This window comes from Pseudophryne corroboree, chromosome 4 (assembly GCF_028390025.1).
Source record: "Pseudophryne corroboree isolate aPseCor3 chromosome 4, aPseCor3.hap2, whole genome shotgun sequence".
NCBI classification, from domain to species: Eukaryota; Metazoa; Chordata; class Amphibia; order Anura; family Myobatrachidae; genus Pseudophryne; species Pseudophryne corroboree.
In genome coordinates this window covers 290122440-290140259 of record NC_086447.1, presented here as the reverse complement: position 1 = coordinate 290140259, position 17820 = coordinate 290122440, and the positions used below count along the sequence as shown (strand labels likewise).

The window sequence follows — 17820 nt, the reverse complement described above, 5'->3', positions numbered from 1 at the left end:
AGGGCATGGAGACGCTGGAATACGAGGAAAGGCTTGCAAGGCTAGGCATGTTTACATTGGAAAAGAGGAGACTAAGAGGGGACATGATCAACATCTACAAATATATAAGGGGTCAATACACAGAGCTTGGGAGGGTCCTGTTTTCTATAAGATCAGCACAGGGGGCACGTGGTCACTCGCTTAGGTTAGAGGAGAGGAGTTTCCGCACATTGAGGCGAAAAGGTTTTTTCATAGTAAGGACAATACGTGTTTGGAATTCCCTGCCTGAGAGAGTAGTAACTGCGGACTCAGTCAACACCTTTAAGAATGGGTTAGATAAATTCCTATCGGATAAAGATATTTAGGGTTATGGTGCGTAGGCACGCATTATATTTAATATAACTAGTCCTAACATAAAAATAACTAGTCCTATAATAAGACTGCATAGGAGACCACAAATAGGTTGAACTCGATGGACAATTGTCTTTTTTCAACCTTAGTTACTATGTTACTATGTTACATGTGTGTAACCCTGCATATAGTACAGAGGTTCCCAAAAGCGGTCCTCAAGGCACCCCAACAGTCCAGGTTTTAGGTATATCCATGGCTCAGCACAGATGGTTAAATCAAATTGACTGAGGTGCTAATTAAGTCACCTGTGGCCAAGCATGGATACATTTAAAACCTGGACCATTGGGGTGCCTTGAGGACCGCGTTTGGGAACCTCTGATATAGTATTAATCACACAGACCAAAAGCGGCAGTGTGAAGTGTTTAAGTGCAGTCTACCGTGCAAGTTATTGGCCTTGTAAATGATCCAATGTGTCCTGATTAAAATAAATAAATACATTTCATGATATATATATTTTTATTTTCCACAATTGTTATTGTTGTAGTTACTACTGTTGAGCGGTTCAAGGCAGTTATGCATTGCCAATAGCTGTGACATGCTCATGAATTTCTCAATTGACAATATTTATTATCTATGACAATGTCACCAGCAACTTTCATTGCCAAAATAGACCACGGCAGCTGATTTATTGTCTCACACTTTATGTTGGAAAAAGCTGAAGACAGAAAGAATAGGTTAGTGTATTGTTTCGTGGAAAAAGCATTGCGGTGTGACCTCTTAAATATAGGAAAATAATTGAAAAACTATATCTTCCTTGCACATACTGTGGATATCACACAACACGCAACATAATACAACACCAAGTACTCAATGGCCTTGAGAAATGAACACAAAGTGTGTATATTCTTCACAGTGTCTGCAAAGGAACCATAATCTATTACAATAATCTGAACCAACATATTTCTGTGCAATGATTATCTGTAATAGGGAAAAACAAGATAGTTTATTGATTGCATTAGTTTTATGATCATCCTGTCAAATATCATTGTTCTCTAATGCATTGTTTACTCTCCTAGGATCGATTTTGTTTATGGGAAAGGTGAAAAATCCAGATCTGAGTGACGCAAGAGGACGAGATGTGGAATCATTATAAATAAAAGAAACGTTCCCATTCATTAGACCTGTTGTCAGTCTCTAGTAACCTGAAATATGGCAACTATTTACTTGTCATTAATTCACATTTGACATAAAGGATAGCCAGCAATTTGTACAGTGAAGAGTATTATAACTTTACATTACTAATCGTAAAACAAACTTTTGCGAGTGTTAATCCAAATTACAGGCTTTTGTAGTGTCATCTTAATAAATACTTATTCACGCTGGGTATGTAAACTTGATGCAGCAGTGAAAATAACCTCTGAAAATAGTGAAATAAAATATATACATATCACAGTGCAAGCAACCAGAGAAATAAATAAAAAGTAACTGCCTGGCACAGTCAAAAATTACATTTTACTATAACATATTATTATAAATTGACAAATTATATAAACACACAAATTTATATATATACAGTGGGGACAGAAAGTTTGGGCACCCCAGGCAAAAATTCATTTTAATGTGCACAAAGAAGCCAAGGAAAGATGGAAAAATCTCCAAAAGGCATCAAATTACAGATTAGACATTCTTATAACATGTCAAAAAAAGTTTGATTTTATTTCCATAATTTACACTTTCAAAAGAACAGAAAACAAAAAATGGCGTCTGCAAAAGTTTGGGCACCCTGCAGAGTTAATACCTTGTACTGCCCCCTTTGGCAAGTATCACAGCTTGTAAACACTTTTTGTAGCCAGCCAAGAGTCTTTCAATTCTTGTTTGAGGTATCTTCGCCCATTATTCCTTACAAAGTCTTCCAGTTCTTTGAGATTCCTGGGCTGTCTGTGACGCACTGCTCTTTTAAGTCTATCCATAGATTTTCAATTATGTTGAGGTCAAGAGATTGTGAAGGTCATGGCAAAACCTTCAGTTTACGCCTCTTGATGTAATCCACCGTGGATTTTGAGGTGTGTTTAAGATCATTATCCATTTGTAGAAGCCAGCCTCTCTTTAACTTCAGCTTTTTCACAGATGGCATCAAGTTAGCATCCAAAATTTGCTGGAATCATATTGAATCCATTTTTCCTTCTACTCGTGAAATGTTCCCTGTGCCACTGGCTGCAATACAACCCCAAAGCATGATTGATCCACCCCCATGCTTAACAGTTGGACAGAGGTTCTTTTCATTAAATTCTGTGCCCTTCCTTCTCCAAATGTACCTTTGCTCATTCCGGCCAAAAAGTTCGATTTTAACCTCATCGGTCCACAGAACTTTATTCCAAAATGCATCAGGCTTGTCTATATGTTCATTTGCAAACTTCAAACGCTGATTTTTGTGGTGAGGACATAGAAGAAGTTTTCTTCTGATGACTCTTCCATGAAGACCATATTTGTACAAGTATCTCTTTATAGTGGAATAGTGTACCACAACTGCAGTGTCTGCCAGATCTTCCTGGAGGGATCGTGTAGTCAAATGTGGATTTTGACTTGCTTTTCTCACAATCTTGCGAGCTGTTCTGTCTGATATTTTTCTTGGTCTTCCAGATCTTGCTTTATCTTCCACTGTTCCATTTCTTAATTACATTCCGAACAGAGGATATGGGCATCTGATAACGATTTGCTATCTTCTTATAGCCTTCTCCTGCTTTGTGAGCGTCAACTATTCTCAGTTTCAGTGTTCTACACAACTGCTTAGAGGAACCCATGGTGCTGAAGCAAGGTCAGATGAGTCTGGGCTTTTAAAACCTTTGAGATTGACATCACCTGGTCTTTCCAGACGATGATAGAGAACAATCCATGACACTGCCAGGTCTCAGCTGTCCAAAGGGGGCAGTACAAGGTATTAACTCTGCAGGGTGCCCAAACTTTTGCAGACGCCATTTTTTGTTTTCTGCTCTTTTGAAAGTGTAAATGATGGAAATAAAATCAAACTTTTTTTGACATGTTATAAGAATGTCTAATCTGTAATTTGATGCCTTTTGGAGATTTTTCCATCTTTCTTTGGCTTCTTTTTGCAAATTAAAATGAATTTTTGCCTGGGGTGCCCAAACTTTCAATCCCCACTGTATAGCCCTCACTCACTCACTTAGTCACTCACTCACTGACTGATCACTAATTCTCTTACAGATTGAGTATCCCATATCCAAATATTCCAAAATACGGAATTTTTGGAGTGAGAGTAAGTTAGTGAAACCTTTGTTTTCTGATGGCTCAATGTACACAAACTTTGTTTAATACACAAAGTTATTAAAAATATTGTATTAAATGACCTTCAGGCTGTGTGTATTAGGTATATATGAAACATAAATGAATTGTGTGAATGTACACACACTTTGTTTAATGCACAAAGTTACTAAAAATATTAGCTAAAATGACCTTCAGGCTGTGTATGTAATGTGTATATGAAACATAAATGCATTCTGTGCTTAGACTTAGGTCCCATCGCCATGATATCTCATTATGGTATGCAATTATTCCAAAATACAGAAAAATCCGATATCCAAAATACTTCTGGTCCCACGCATTTTGGATAAGGGATACTGAACCTGTACCTCCCGGTATGTTAGGTAGCTGAATTTAAAACATAAGTATTCTTCTGGTGGGAAATAGGAAAATTATTAAATTAGAAAGTTAATAAACCTCCCCTATGGAGATGAAAAGGGGGTTGACATAATGACGTCATCACCAATTGAACGTCCTCACGAATTAGGGGGGCGAGTGCAATGAAGCAACTTGCGGAATAAGTGGCTCACTAAGCTCGCCACAGGTTCTATTTCCACTCTATGGACAACCACGAGTGGGAATAGTCCCTGTTGGTCGGCATGCTGACTGTCGGGCTGTTATGATTCCAGCACTCTGGTCTGAGGAGATCTTATTGCGAGGACCGGAGCACTGGAACGTAATGCTGGGGAAGGGAGCGGGAATGGAAAATAGCCCCTGGCGCCCTAACTCCGTTGTCTCGCCCGTGCTGTCAGAAATCCCCTGCGAGACTATGGTTGCTTGAGCCCATGGCAGCCGCGTTTGAAGGGCGGATTATGTCTGCCCAACTCCGATGCCCCCTCAGGTCTTAATGGGAGACAAAGGGAAATCCGAGACAGGGTGATAACAAGGGGCCCTCTGACTAAACAACCAGGCCAGGGGCTACAAGAAACTAAAAACTAGAATATGTGCGGAAAAACCGCCAGGGAAAAGGACAACCAAAATATCCACTTGTCCACTCTCCTACCCGGCACCGCCGAGTTCCGGAGAGGACTTGTGGAAGCGGAACCCTCCGCAAATGCTCCGAAACAGAATATAAAGATAAAGCAGCTGAGCCGCAACACACGGCAGAGCCGCAACTCACGAACACCACTCGATATTCTCTGGTGATCGTTGAGGACAACAGGGGACCAAACGACTTCTTGGGATGAGATGACAACTCCAAGATACAGAACTTCTGAGGACAGGAATGACCGGATACAGCAGGACAGGAACAGACGTTCAGCAAACCAAAGCAGCATGCAGGAAGCTATTCCCGGCGTCTGTGTGCAGCACTGAGCAGGTATTTAGCAGGGAGTCCTCCAATCAGATGCTTGGAGCCTGATTAACACGATGCCGTGCAGCTGGCTTGCTGCACGAGCAGAAGACAAACGTGTGAATGTTTTAACTGATTAGATTGACCCTGCAACGGGGAGCGCGGTCCGCCCGTGGCGTCCCCGTTGCTAGGGTCCAGGCGGCTCAGTGTTACTAGGGAGCCGGCGGCTAAGCGCGCACGGCGTCCCAGCGTTGCTAGGGACCCGGCGGCTCACACGCCTGGCGTCACTAGTTGCTAGGCGCCAAGCCGCAAGGACGTCACGGACCACGGCGCCTAACAGTACCCCCCCCCCCCCCTTGAGGAGGGGTCAACGAACCCCTAGAGCCAGGTTTCTGAGGAAATTCTCAAAAAAATGCTCTCTTGAGTCTAGGGGCATGAAGATCCTTGTCCAGGACCCAAGACCTTTCCTCCGGACCATAGCCTCTCCAATGAACCAAAAAATAAAGCCGTCCCTGGGATATTCTTGAATCAAGAACTTTCTCTACCAGGAACTCCTGTTGTCCCTGCACATCCACTGGAGATCCACCCTGAGAGATTTTCCGAGGAAATCTACTGGAAGAAACAAATCGTTTCAACAGGGAACAGTGAAAAGTATTTACAATCTTAATGGATCTCGGTAAACGTAGCCGAAAGGCAACTGGGTTGACCTTCTTAATAATAAGAAACGGTCCAATAAATTTGGGTCCCAGTCTAGCCGAGGATTGTCGAAGCCTGATGTTGCGAGTTATCAACCACACCTTATCTCCCACCTTAAAAGTGCAAGGACGTCGGAGCCTGTCAGAAAATTTCTTCTCTCGGAAGGCCGCTTTTCTGAGAGCAAGGTGCACTTTTTTCCAAATTGCTCTGAGATGGGAGGTTAAGGTTAGCGAGGAGACTGGAGAATGATGAAAAAAAGAATTGGCTCTGGGATGAAAACCAAAAACTGAAAAGAATGGAGACTCTTTAGTGGAGGAATGACAAGAATTATTGTAAGCAAATTCAGCCAAAGGGAGAAACTTGGACCAATCATTCTGGAGTTTGGCTGAATACAAGCGCAAATATTGTTTTAATGACTGGTTGACTCGTTCGGTTTGCCCGTTGGATTGTGGGTGGTAACCGGATGTTAACGACAGTTTCATCTTTAATGAGGCACAAAAACATTTCCAGAATTGTGCGATGAATTGTGGACCCCGATCAGAAACAATATCAGTGGGCAACCCATGAAGCCTGAACACATGGCGGAGGAACAAAACTGCCAACCCTTGAGCAGAAAACAATCGAGGAAGAGCAATAAAATGAGCCATTTTACTAAAACGGTCCACTACCACCCATATGACTCGGAATCCGGCTGAAAGGGGAAGGTCAACCACAAAATCCATGGAAATATGAGACCATGGCCTGAGAGGAACAGTTAACGGCATAAGTTGCTCGATAGGCAAGGAATGGGGAACCTTATGCTGTGCACAAACCTGACATGAATAAACAAATTCCTTAACGTCTTTAGAAAGACTAGGCCACCATACTGAGCGAGAGACTAACTCCAATGTCTTAGTGATTCCCGGATGCCCTGAAACTTTGTTGTCATGAAATTCAGTTAAAACAGTGGCTCTCAAAAATTCAGGGACGTAAAGACGACCAGCAGGAGTAAATCTAGGAGCTTGGTGTTGAAGCTGGTTTAACTGGGTAAATAAATCCTGTGTGAGGCCTGCCCGGATGACCGAAGATGGAAGTATGGGGGTAACAACAGGATTGCTATTGTGAACCGGAAGAAAGCTACGTGACAGGGCATCAGCTTTAGTATTCTTGGAACCAGGCCTGAAAGTGATTATAAATTTGAAACGAGTAAAAAATAATGCCCAACGTGCCTGCCGGGCATTAAGCCATTTAGCTGATTCAATGTATTGCAGGTTCTTATGGTCAGTCAAAACCGAAATAGTATGTTTTGCTCCCTCCAGCCAATGCCTCCACTCCTCGAAAGCCCACTTTACCGCCAGTAACTCCCGATTACCAACGTCATAGTTGGATTCAGCGGAGGAGAATTTCCTGGACATAAAGGCACAAGGATGTAACTCCAGAGACTCCGGATCCTTTTGAGAAAGGACAGCCCCCACTCCAACCTCTGAGGCATCAACCTCCACAACAAAGGGCAACTCCGGATTAGGATGTCTGAGGACTGGAGCCGAGACAAAGGCTTGTTTCAAGGCCCGGAAGGACAACTCAGCTTCATGCGACCAGTTGGTAGGATCCGCTCCTTTCTTTGTCAGAGCTACTATAGGAGCAACCAGGTCAGAAAAAGAATGAACCTCCTATAATAATTCGCAAACCCTAAAAAGCGCTGAATTGCTTTTAAATTGGTGGGTTGCGCCCAATTAAGGATGGCCTGGAGCTTCTTTGGTTCCATGGAAAATCCCTGAGGGGAAATTATGTACCCTAAAAAAGATACTTCCGTGACGTGAAAATCACACTTCTCCAGCTTGGCATATAAATGATTCTCACGTAACTTTTGAAGAACCAGACGAACCTGGGTAACATGTTGTTCCATCGATTCAGAATAAATCAAGATGTCGTCTAAATAAACGACCACGAATTTCCCTAGGAAGTCACGGAGCACATCGTTAATGAGGTCTTGAAAAACTGCTGGAGCATTAGACTGGCCGAACGGCATCACCAGGTATTCGTAGTGACCCGACTGAGTGCTGAAAGCCGTCTTCCACTCATCTCCAGATTTAATTCGGATGAGGTTGTAAGGTCCTCTAAGGTCAATTTTAGAAAAAATCACAGCAGAACGTAACTGATCAAAAAGTACAGAAATTAACGGCAAAGGATAGGTGTTTTTTACTGAGATCTTATTCAGGGCTCTAAAATCAATGCATGGTCTAAGCGAGCCATCCTTTTTCTCCACAAAGAAAAAACCTGCACTTAAAGGAGATTTTGATGGTCTAATAAATCCTTTCTCTAAGCTCTCCTGAACATAATCATTCATGGCCGATGTTTCTGGCCCGGACAATGCATATAATCTCCCCTTTGGCAATGCGGCACCTGGAACTAGCTCAATAGCACAATCATAAGGCCGATGGGGAGGCAGAATGTCCGCATTGCCTTTGGAGAATACATCGGCAAACTCCTGGTATTCCACAGGAATGAGCTCTGGAATGATAGCTGCTACTCTGACTGGATACGAAATACATTCCTTAGCACAAAACATACACCATTGGGAAATCTCCCCGGACCGCAAATCAATGGTGGGATTATGAAAGGCCAGCCAAGGGTGACCCAGAACAACTGGAACTGCTGGGCAATGTGTTAGGTAGAATTCAATATTTTCGGAATGTAAGGCTCCTACTGTAAGTACTACGGGAGGTGTACGGTGAGTAATAACCCCATTGGAAAGCGGACTCCCATCTAAGCCGTGCATGGTGATACACCTATCCAATGGTAACTGTGGAATGCCTAAGGCCTTAGCCCAAGTTAAATCCATAAAGTTTCCTGCAGCTCCACTGTCAACAAAAGCCGACACCAAAGAACTGAGGCTGCCAAAGGAAACCTTAACTGGAACTAAAAGAGAGTTATTCGAGGAGATAAGCTGCAGACCTAGGTGAACCCCCTCACAATTCACCTGGTCAAGGCGTTTCCCGACTTGTTCGGACAATTACGAGCAAAATGTCCCTTACCATCACAGTACAAACAAAGACCGGAATTTTGCCTTCTGGTTTTTCCTCAGGAGACAGCCGGGAGAGACCCATCTGCATGGGCTCTTCAACGTCCTCAGGAATGGAATAAACACAAGGACTAGACCTTACAGTTGTTCCTCTTTCAGCCCTCCGCTCTCTGAGACGACGATCAATCTTAATAGAAAGCTCCATGAGTTTATCGAGAGTCTCAGGAGCGGGGTCCTGGAGGAGACTGTCTTTAATAAACTCTGATAAACCGAGGCGAAACTGACTGCGCAGGGCTGGGTCATTCCAGCCACAGTCGTTCGACCAACGGCGAAACTCGGTACAATAAACCTCTGCAGGATTTCTACCTTGTTTGAGAGCGCGCAGCTGACTTTCAGCGGACGCCTCTCTATCTGGGTCATCATACAAGAGCCCTAAAGACTTAAAGAAAGCGTCTACTGACAACAACGCAGGATCCTCTGCTCTTAAACCAAATGCCCAGGTCTGAGGATCCCCCTGGAGTAAAGAAATAATAATCCCAACCCGCTGAGATTCAGTACCAGAGGAAGTACGTCTTAAAATAAAATAAAGTTTACAGGACTCTTTAAAATTAAAAAATTCTTTTCTATCACCAGAAAAACGGTCGGGCAAATGCATCTTTGGTTCAGGGACTACCTTTGGGGAGGCTCGCAAAAGATCTTCCTGCGACCTCACCCGAAGAGAAAGATCCTGAACCATCTGAGTAAGTTCTTGAATCTGATTGACTAAGAGCTGGCCAGGATTTGGCCCTAAACCTGTCGGATTCATGAGGCCAAAGAACTTTAACAAAAACTGAATGAGAAAAAATTAAACCCTGTTTAATTTTAGTTTTTGGTAGGGCCGGTAATAATGTTATGATTCCAGCACTCTGGTCTGAGGAGATCTTATTGCGAGGACCGGAGCACTGGAACGTAATGCTGGGGAAGGGAGCGGGAATGGAAAATAGCCCCTGGCGCCCTAACTCCGTTGTCTCGCCCGTGCTGTCAGAAATCCCCTGCGAGACTATGGTTGCTTGAGCCCATGGCAGCCGCGTTTGAAGGGCGGATTATGTCTGCCCAACTCCGATGCCCCCTCAGGTCTTAATGGGAGACAAAGGGAAATCCGAGACAGGGTGATAACAAGGGGCCCTCTGACTAAACAACCAGGCCAGGGGCTACAAGAAACTAAAAACTAGAATATGTGCGGAAAAACCGCCAGGGAAAAGGACAACCAAAATATCCACTTGTCCACTCTCCTACCCGGCACCGCCGAGTTCCGGAGAGGACTTGTGGAAGCGGAACCCTCCGCAAATGCTCCGAAACAGAATATAAAGATAAAGCAGCTGAGCCGCAACACACGGCAGAGCCGCAACTCACGAACACCACTCGATATTCTCTGGTGATCGTTGAGGACAACAGGGGACCAAACGACTTCTTGGGATGAGATGACAACTCCAAGATACAGAACTTCTGAGGACAGGAATGACCGGATACAGCAGGACAGGAACAGACGTTCAGCAAACCAAAGCAGCATGCAGGAAGCTATTCCCGGCGTCTGTGTGCAGCACTGAGCAGGTATTTAGCAGGGAGTCCTCCAATCAGATGCTTGGAGCCTGATTAACACGATGCCGTGCAGCTGGCTTGCTGCACGAGCAGAAGACAAACGTGTGAATGTTTTAACTGATTAGATTGACCCTGCAACGGGGAGCGCAGTCCGCCCGTGGCGTCCCTGTTGCTAGGGTCCAGGCGGCTCAGTGTTACTAGGGAGCCGGCGGCTAAGCGCGCACGGCGTCCCAGCGTTGCTAGGGACCCGGCGGCTCGCACGCCTGGCATCACTAGTTGCTAGGCGCCGAGCCGCAAGGACGTCGCGGACCACGGCGCCTAACACGGGCTTGCACATCACTACATCCCTTGCAACATATGCCATTTTCAGATGGTGTTACTTAACTCCGTATGGAAAGGTGGTTAGGGTTGCTAAAAAAGGAGATTTATGGTAGACTTACCATGGTTAAATCTCTTTCTGCGAGGTACACTGGCACCAGGCACTGTGAGCTCAGTCTTGTTAACCAGTTCAATGCAAAAGCAGGTAAAAGAGAAGGCAGATGTTAGTCACATAGAACCACGTTCTCACGACAGGAGACTGGACTAGTGGCTAATGCCATACAAACCCAAAAATGTTAGGCGCGGCGGCTCTCGCCAGCGCCCGACCGTTGCTAAGATACCTGTTATATTCTCCCTCAGTGCTTTACACAGACGCCGGTGATAGCTTCCTGTGAGCTGTTCCTGCTCTGGAGTATTCCCTGTTCGGTGTACTGTGATCTGGTCTACAGTATATTGAATCAGCAAAACAGCTTAATGCTCGGCAGGCGCGTTGGGCGCTGTTTTTTACACGATTCAAGTTCATCATCACCTACAGGCCCGGTTCTAAGAACACCAAGGCCGATGCCCTGTCACGTTGTTTTATTTCGGCTCACAATAACCACTCTTCTGCAACTCCCATTGTTTCAACATCTGTCATCCGGGCCGGCATCACAGGATTTGTTCACACAGCTTGTCCAGGTTCAACAGCAGGCTCCCAGTAATACTCCTGTTGGTCGTCTCTTCGTTCCCGAGTTCTTGAGAGGCAGTGTCCTCGCAGAGTTTCATGATGGTAAGGTTGCTGGCCATCCTGGTATTGCTAAAACCTTGGAGTTAATCTCTCGCTCAGTGTGGCGACCTAATCTTTCTAAGGATGTTAGGGAATTTGTCCTTTCCTGTCAAGATTGTGCTAAGCACAAAGTGTCCCGATCCTTGCCGGTTGAGCAACTCATGCCTCTTGCAATTCCACTCAGGCCATGGTCACACATTTCCATGGATTTCGTGGTGGATCTTCCTCTTTCATCCGGGTTCCAGGTGATTTGGGTAGTTGTAGACCGTTTTAGCAAAATGGCCCACTTCATTGATTAACCCCGATTACCCTCCACTCAAGTTTTGGCAGTTCTGTTCCTCCGCCATGTCTTCAGACTTCATGGTTTACCCATGGATATAGTCTCAGACCGGGGACCACAGTTTATTGCCCGTTTTTGGAAGCGTTTTTGTGCCTCGTTAAACATGAAACTCTGTTTAACATTTGGATACCATCCACAGTCTAACGGGCAGACTGAACGTGTGAATCAGTAACTAAAACAATATTTACGTCCTTATACTGCCAAACTTCAGAACGATTGGTCAGATTTTCTTCCTCTGGCCGAGTTTGCCTACAATAACTCTTGCCATTCATCCACCAAGGAGTCTCCATTCTTTTCGGTCCTGGGCTTTCACCCTAGAGCCAATTCATTTACTCCTCATTATCCAGCTTCTTCTTTGACCTTAACCTCCCGTCTCAGAGTTATTTGGAGGAAGGTACACCTTGCTCTTAAGACAGCTGCTTTCCGGGAGAAATGTTTTTCTGATACGTTCCGACGCACGTGCACATTTAAGTTAGGAGATAAGGTGTGGTTGTCAACCCGCAACATCAAGCTCCGACAACCCTTGGCTAGATTGGGACCCAGATTTATTGGACCATTCCTTATTGTCAAAAAAGTCAATCCAGTTGCCTTTCGGATACAGTTGCCAAAGTCACTTAAAATCGCCAATACTTTCCATTGTTCCCTATTGAAGCCATATGTTCTTTCCAGGAGTTTTCCTCTGAAAATATTCCAGGGTAGACCTCTGGTGGATGTTCAGGGTCAACAAGAATTCCTAGTGGAGAAGGTGCTGGATTCTAAATATTCTTGTGGTCTGCTCTACTTTTTTGGTTCATTGGAAAGGGTACGGCCCAGAGGAAAGGTCTTGGGTCCTGTACAAGGATTTGCATGCCCCTAGACTTAAGAGGTTGTTCTTTCGGGAATTTCCCCATAAACCCTGATATAGGGGTTCTTTAACCCCTCCTCAAGGAAGGGGTACTGTTAGGCGCGGCGGCTCTCGCCAGTGCCCGACCGTTGCTAAGCAACGGTCCCGGCGCATCACGTCCGCCGCGCCTCCTCCTGCTCCCCACACAGCACCTGGCGTTGGGTCCTTGGCAATGGGGACGCCACAGAGCAGCTGCACGGCATTATCAATTTAGGTTCTCTGCAGCTATTGGTGCAGATACCTGTTATATTCTCCCTCAGTGCTTTTCACAGATGCCGGTGATAGCTTCCTGTGAGCTGTTCCTGCTCTGGAGTATTCCCTGTTCGGTGTTCTGTAATCGGTTCCAGTGGTCCTGGTGTTCGGAAGCCTGTCTTTGGAGTCCTTCTAGCCCTCCAGTCGGTAGAAACCTGTGTCTGTGATCTCGGAGTTCTCGTGCACCTGCGGTTGTTCCCCCCGGTGTTGTGAGTAGCGGCTTTTGCCGCGACTTGCGGCCTAGGCCGTAGTACTTTCATTATACTTGTTGCTGGTGCTTTTGAGGAGGTTTTCCGCCCTAGCTGTCCACCCCGGTAACAGGATGGTGCCGTGTAGGGTGTGGACAGAATTACCTTTGTTCTCTTTTTCCATTGGCAGCCGTGCCGCACATACGTTTTGTTTGAGTTCTGTAGTAGCCCCTAGCTCTGTGTTTTATTTAGTAAGAGGTCCCCTTGTTCTTGCCCGTCTCAGTTTACGCCTTGTCTCCAATTAAGACCGGGGGGCATCGGAGTTGGGCAGACTTAATACGCCCTTCAAACGCGGCTGCCGTGGGCCCAAGAAAACATAGTCTCGCAGGCGTAGACTGACCACGCGGGTGAGACAACTGAGTTAGGGTCCTAGGGGTTGCTGCTGAACTTCTCTCTTATTACAGCGTCACGTTCTTGTGCTCAGGACTTACCCACTCAGAATCTTACATTCTGAGCACAGAGAACGTAACAAAAGAAGTGCGTCAGGGTGGGCACCCTGTGGAACCCAGTGTACCCCGCAGAAAGAGATTTAACCATGGTAAGTCTACCATAAATCTCCTTTTCTGCTCCTTTTCTCCCTGTGTTCCACAGGGAATACATCGGGATGTCCTAAAGCAGTTCCTTAAGGGAGGGGATGCAGCTTAGCGGGTATGAGAACCCGGCGTCCAAAGGAAGCATCCTGGGAGGCGGAAGTATCAAAGGCGTAGAACCTAATAAACGTGTGAACTGAGCCACCTTGCACAATTGTTCAGCGGACGTGCCATGACGGGCCGCCCACAAGGGTCCAACAGACCGAGTAGAATGGGCTTTCGTAGCAGCATGCGCATAAGCTTGTGCAATCACCATTCTAATTCATCTGGCCAAGGTTTGCTTATTCGCAGGCCAGCCACGTTTGTGGAAACCTAACAGTACAAAGTGTCATGACTGTGGTTTTGTGGACACAGTGTTAGTGAAGTCTGTGCGGGCGACTGGAGGACAATGTGAATACTATTACTGACCTGGTTTGGGAGTGTTGTGGACTCGGGGTTTCTTCCGGTGACCGGGAAGAGGAACCGCAGCTGAGATGACCGAATCTAGGATTTCCTCATGCAGGATTTGGTCGGCAGACAGGAGGCACGTATGGATGCTGGAGGTCTCCTGAAAGACAGAACTTGAAAAGGTGCTGAGGAATGAATGAAGGAGTACCGGATGCTGGAGACACCAATTACGCTTGTGAGCACTGGGTGTTTGGAGGTGCAGAAGTGCTAGGAGACACTGAAGTGCTTGGAGACACTGAGGTGCTTGGAGGCACTGAGGTGCTTGGAGGCGCAGAAGTGCTTGGAGGCACTGAGGTGCTTGGAGGCACTGAGGTGCTTGGAGGTGCAGAAGTGCTTGGAGGCACTGAGGTGCTTGGAGGCACTGAGGTGCTTGGAGGTGCAGAAGTGCTTGGAGGCACTGAGGTTCTTGGAGGCACGGAGATTCTTGGAGGCACGGAGGTGCTCGGAGACACAGAGGTGCTCGGAGGCACTGAAGCCACAGGGATACGGGAGCTCTGGAGATCACAACTACAACAGCAGTAAAGATGAAACACGGCAGCTGTGGTTTTCAGTTAAGACTATGAAATACTGTACTGTGCCTTTAAGATGAACCACTGCAGCTGTGCCTTTACGTTGAGACTCGTGGAAATAGTGAATATCAATGGCAACACAAAAGTCAACCAAACTGGGTAACAAAGGAACAGAGTTTTCACAGGAACTAAAGTACAAATGTTACCTTTAGGGAGCTCAGCTTCAAAGCTCACACAGAGCTGTGTGTGACACGAGGAACTGGCAGAGTTTCCAACTCCAGCCTTCAGACTTATACTTCCTGGTCCTTGGTCATTGGTGAGCAGTGTCAGGTGATTCAGAGCTGGCACAGGATTGGACAGCTCTGGGTCAGGTGAACAGTCACTGTCATGTGAGTACTCTAGACTAGGCTGTGAAGTGGAGCGAGGCCTAGCAGGCCAAGAGAACACTGAAGCCTGAACTTCTGCAAACACAGGATGCTGGCCCTTTATGCCTAAACTTCAGATTGCTGAATTCAGACTCACACAGAAGATCACCACAGGTTGAGCTCGTTAACTATTACCTTCCAGGCAGAAAACTCAGGACTCAGGAAACTCATGGTGCTGACAAGCTGTTTATCTCAGTGAGCAAAACGGCACAGGATCCAGGACCGATGGCAGGGGTAAGTCACCAAATACGAGAACTACAGTCAGGATCGTGACAGTACCCCCCTCTTCAAGGGTGGACTCCGGACACCCATCTTTGGTCTTAGAGGAACTTGAGAAATTCATATAGAAGAACTTAGGACCTTCGTTGATGCCTCTTCTTCTTACGGGAACCTTTGGTTTTGACCAGGGAGAGCGGAATCTCCTGTAAAGAAAAAACTTCCTTAGAAAACATGGGACCTCCCCTGAAAGAAATAGCATCAAAAACTGGATCAAATTCAGAGTCTGAGTCCAAGCCTATTGGAAGATACCAGTCTTCTTTGGGAGTAACTACATCCGTTTTGTAAGCTGCATTAACAAGTTCAGAACAACACAAGGAACTTGGAGTGGAATCAATGGAAACATAACCAACTCTTAAATCAACAGGCTATTGTCTTTGTAATGTTTTCCAATTCTTGGCATTCCTGAAATTCCTAAGGTATTGGTTCATCAAGGCATTATCTTGCTCAGAAAGCGATGGGTCAAAAGACGGAGCATTGGCTGAATGTTCTGAAGACCGAGTGGAGGATGAAATTGGACTCATGGAAACAGATGCCACTGAAACATTAGACTGAGGTACACATTCAGACATAATGTCAATAGCCTTGGTATTTTTCTTGACTTTGGTGGCTACAGCAGAATTATTCTGACATTGATGGGAAGAGGTATTAGTTTTCCCTGCAGAAGCTGTGGACTCAATGCTGGAAGACGAGGAAACAGAATCAGAGACAGACTGAAGTCTAATTTTAGAACTAGATGGTGGAAGTCCTTTACTGTGACCAACTGTCAAAAGTTCTTTACTCGAGCCAATGCTTGGAATCGGTTTGAGTCCAGATGAGCTTGAACAGACTGAAACTGGAGAAATCTTTGGCTGGACGAGTAGGACTGGATTGGATCCAAGGATACTTGAATTGGCTGGAGCCAAAGGAGACTGACCAGGCTGGTCCTGGAGTATCGCTGGACCGGATGGAACCGGGACGGACTGACCAGGCAGGGCCTGGGGTATTGCTGGACCGGCTGGAACCGGGACGGACTGACCAGGCAGGGCCTGGAGTATTGCTGGACCGGCTGGAACCGGGACGGACTGACCAGGCAGAGCCTGGAATATTGCTGGACCGGCAGGAGCCCTTTCTTCACAGGGGGTGAGCTGAGGCAGGAGCCCCCTCTTCACGGGGCTGGGCTGAGGCAGGAGCCCCCTCTTCACGGGGCAGGGCTGAGGCAGGAGCCCCCTCTTCACGGGGCTGGGCTGAGGCAGGAGCCCCCTCTTCACGGGGCTGGGCTGAGGCAGGAGCCCCCTCTTCACGGGGCTGGGCTGAGGCAAGAGCCCCCTCTTCACGGGGCTGGGCTGAGGCAAGAGCCCCCTCTTCACGGGGCTGGGCTGAGGCAAGAGCCCCCACTTCACGGGGCTGGGCTGAGGCAAGAGCCCCCACTTCACGGGGCTGGGCTGAGGCAAGAGCCCCCACTTCACGGGGCTGGGCTGAGGCAAGAGCCCCCACTTCACGGGGCTGTAGACACGGACGCCCCTCCTTGGGCTGTGGACACGGACGCCCCTCCTTGGGCTGTGGACACGGACACCCCTCCTTGGGCTGTAGACACGGACGCCCCTCCTGGGGCTGGACACTCTGAAGACGCCCCTCCTGGGGCTGGACACTCTGAAGACGCCCCTCCTGGGGCTGGACACTCTGAAGACGCCCCTCCTGGGGCTGGACACTCTGAAGACGCCCCTCCTGGGGCTGTAGACACAGACGCCCCTCCTTGGGCTGTATACACGGACGCCCCTCCTTGGGCTGTAGACACGGACTCCTCTGTGACTCTAAATGGCTTGAACATTCTTCTCTGGACACCCAACTTGGGATAAGGTCTTTTAATCACCGGACCCCAGTCAGAAATTTGAGTCTCTTTCAGAGTAGCCTTCTTGATACCCCCATCAGCAGTAGCAGGATCGGCTACTGTGGATGACTTGTAGACATGAGCACTATGATACTGAGATTTGTCACCATTCCCTGGCTTACGAAGAATGCAGTCTTTAACAAAATGACCGGAATTTCCACAGTAAAGACAGAGGTCTAGCTCCCTACGCCGCTGATGTTCAGCTTCAGAGAGCTTGGGCCGTGGATAGCTCTGATGAACAACTTTTCCTTGCCCAGAGGAAGAGACTCTAATAACTGGATGGGACAAAACAGGTTCAACAACGTTGGTAGTATTCCTGAAGAGATCAGGCATCACAGAAAGAATACTAGACAAAAGTTCTTGTAACTGTAATAACATCTGGTAGAAAATCTGCAGTTGGTCAGGAGTCTTAGTGCAGAAGGTCAGAGAATCTCTGGAGAACGAATTCCGCTGCACACACTGTGCCAATTGATGCTGAGTCGACTCCAAACCCTCCAAGCGTCCTGCAATATTGCTTAGGAGGTCCTACGTCAGACAAACACTTTCGGCCGGGTCTATGTGGCCAGTTCCTACTGTCATGACTGTGGTTTTGTGGACCCGGTGTTAGTGAAGTCTGTGCGGGCGACTGGAGGACAATGTGAATACTATTACTGACCTGGTTTGGGAGTGTTGTGGACTCGGG

The 17820-nt window shown here is 46.8% G+C and overlaps 1 protein-coding gene across 1 annotated transcript in view; it reads left to right on the top strand.

Moving 5' to 3' along the window:
• The window catches only part of SERPINI2 (serpin family I member 2), an 85702-nt gene extending 84190 nt beyond the window's left edge, over positions 1-1512 (top strand). The window contains exon 10 of the mRNA XM_063919284.1: positions 1407-1512. Within this exon, the coding sequence (XP_063775354.1) occupies positions 1407-1483 (77 nt within the window). The 3' untranslated portion in view covers positions 1484-1512. The remainder of the gene's footprint in view (positions 1-1406) is intronic.
• Positions 1513-17820: the final 16308 nt, after the last annotated feature.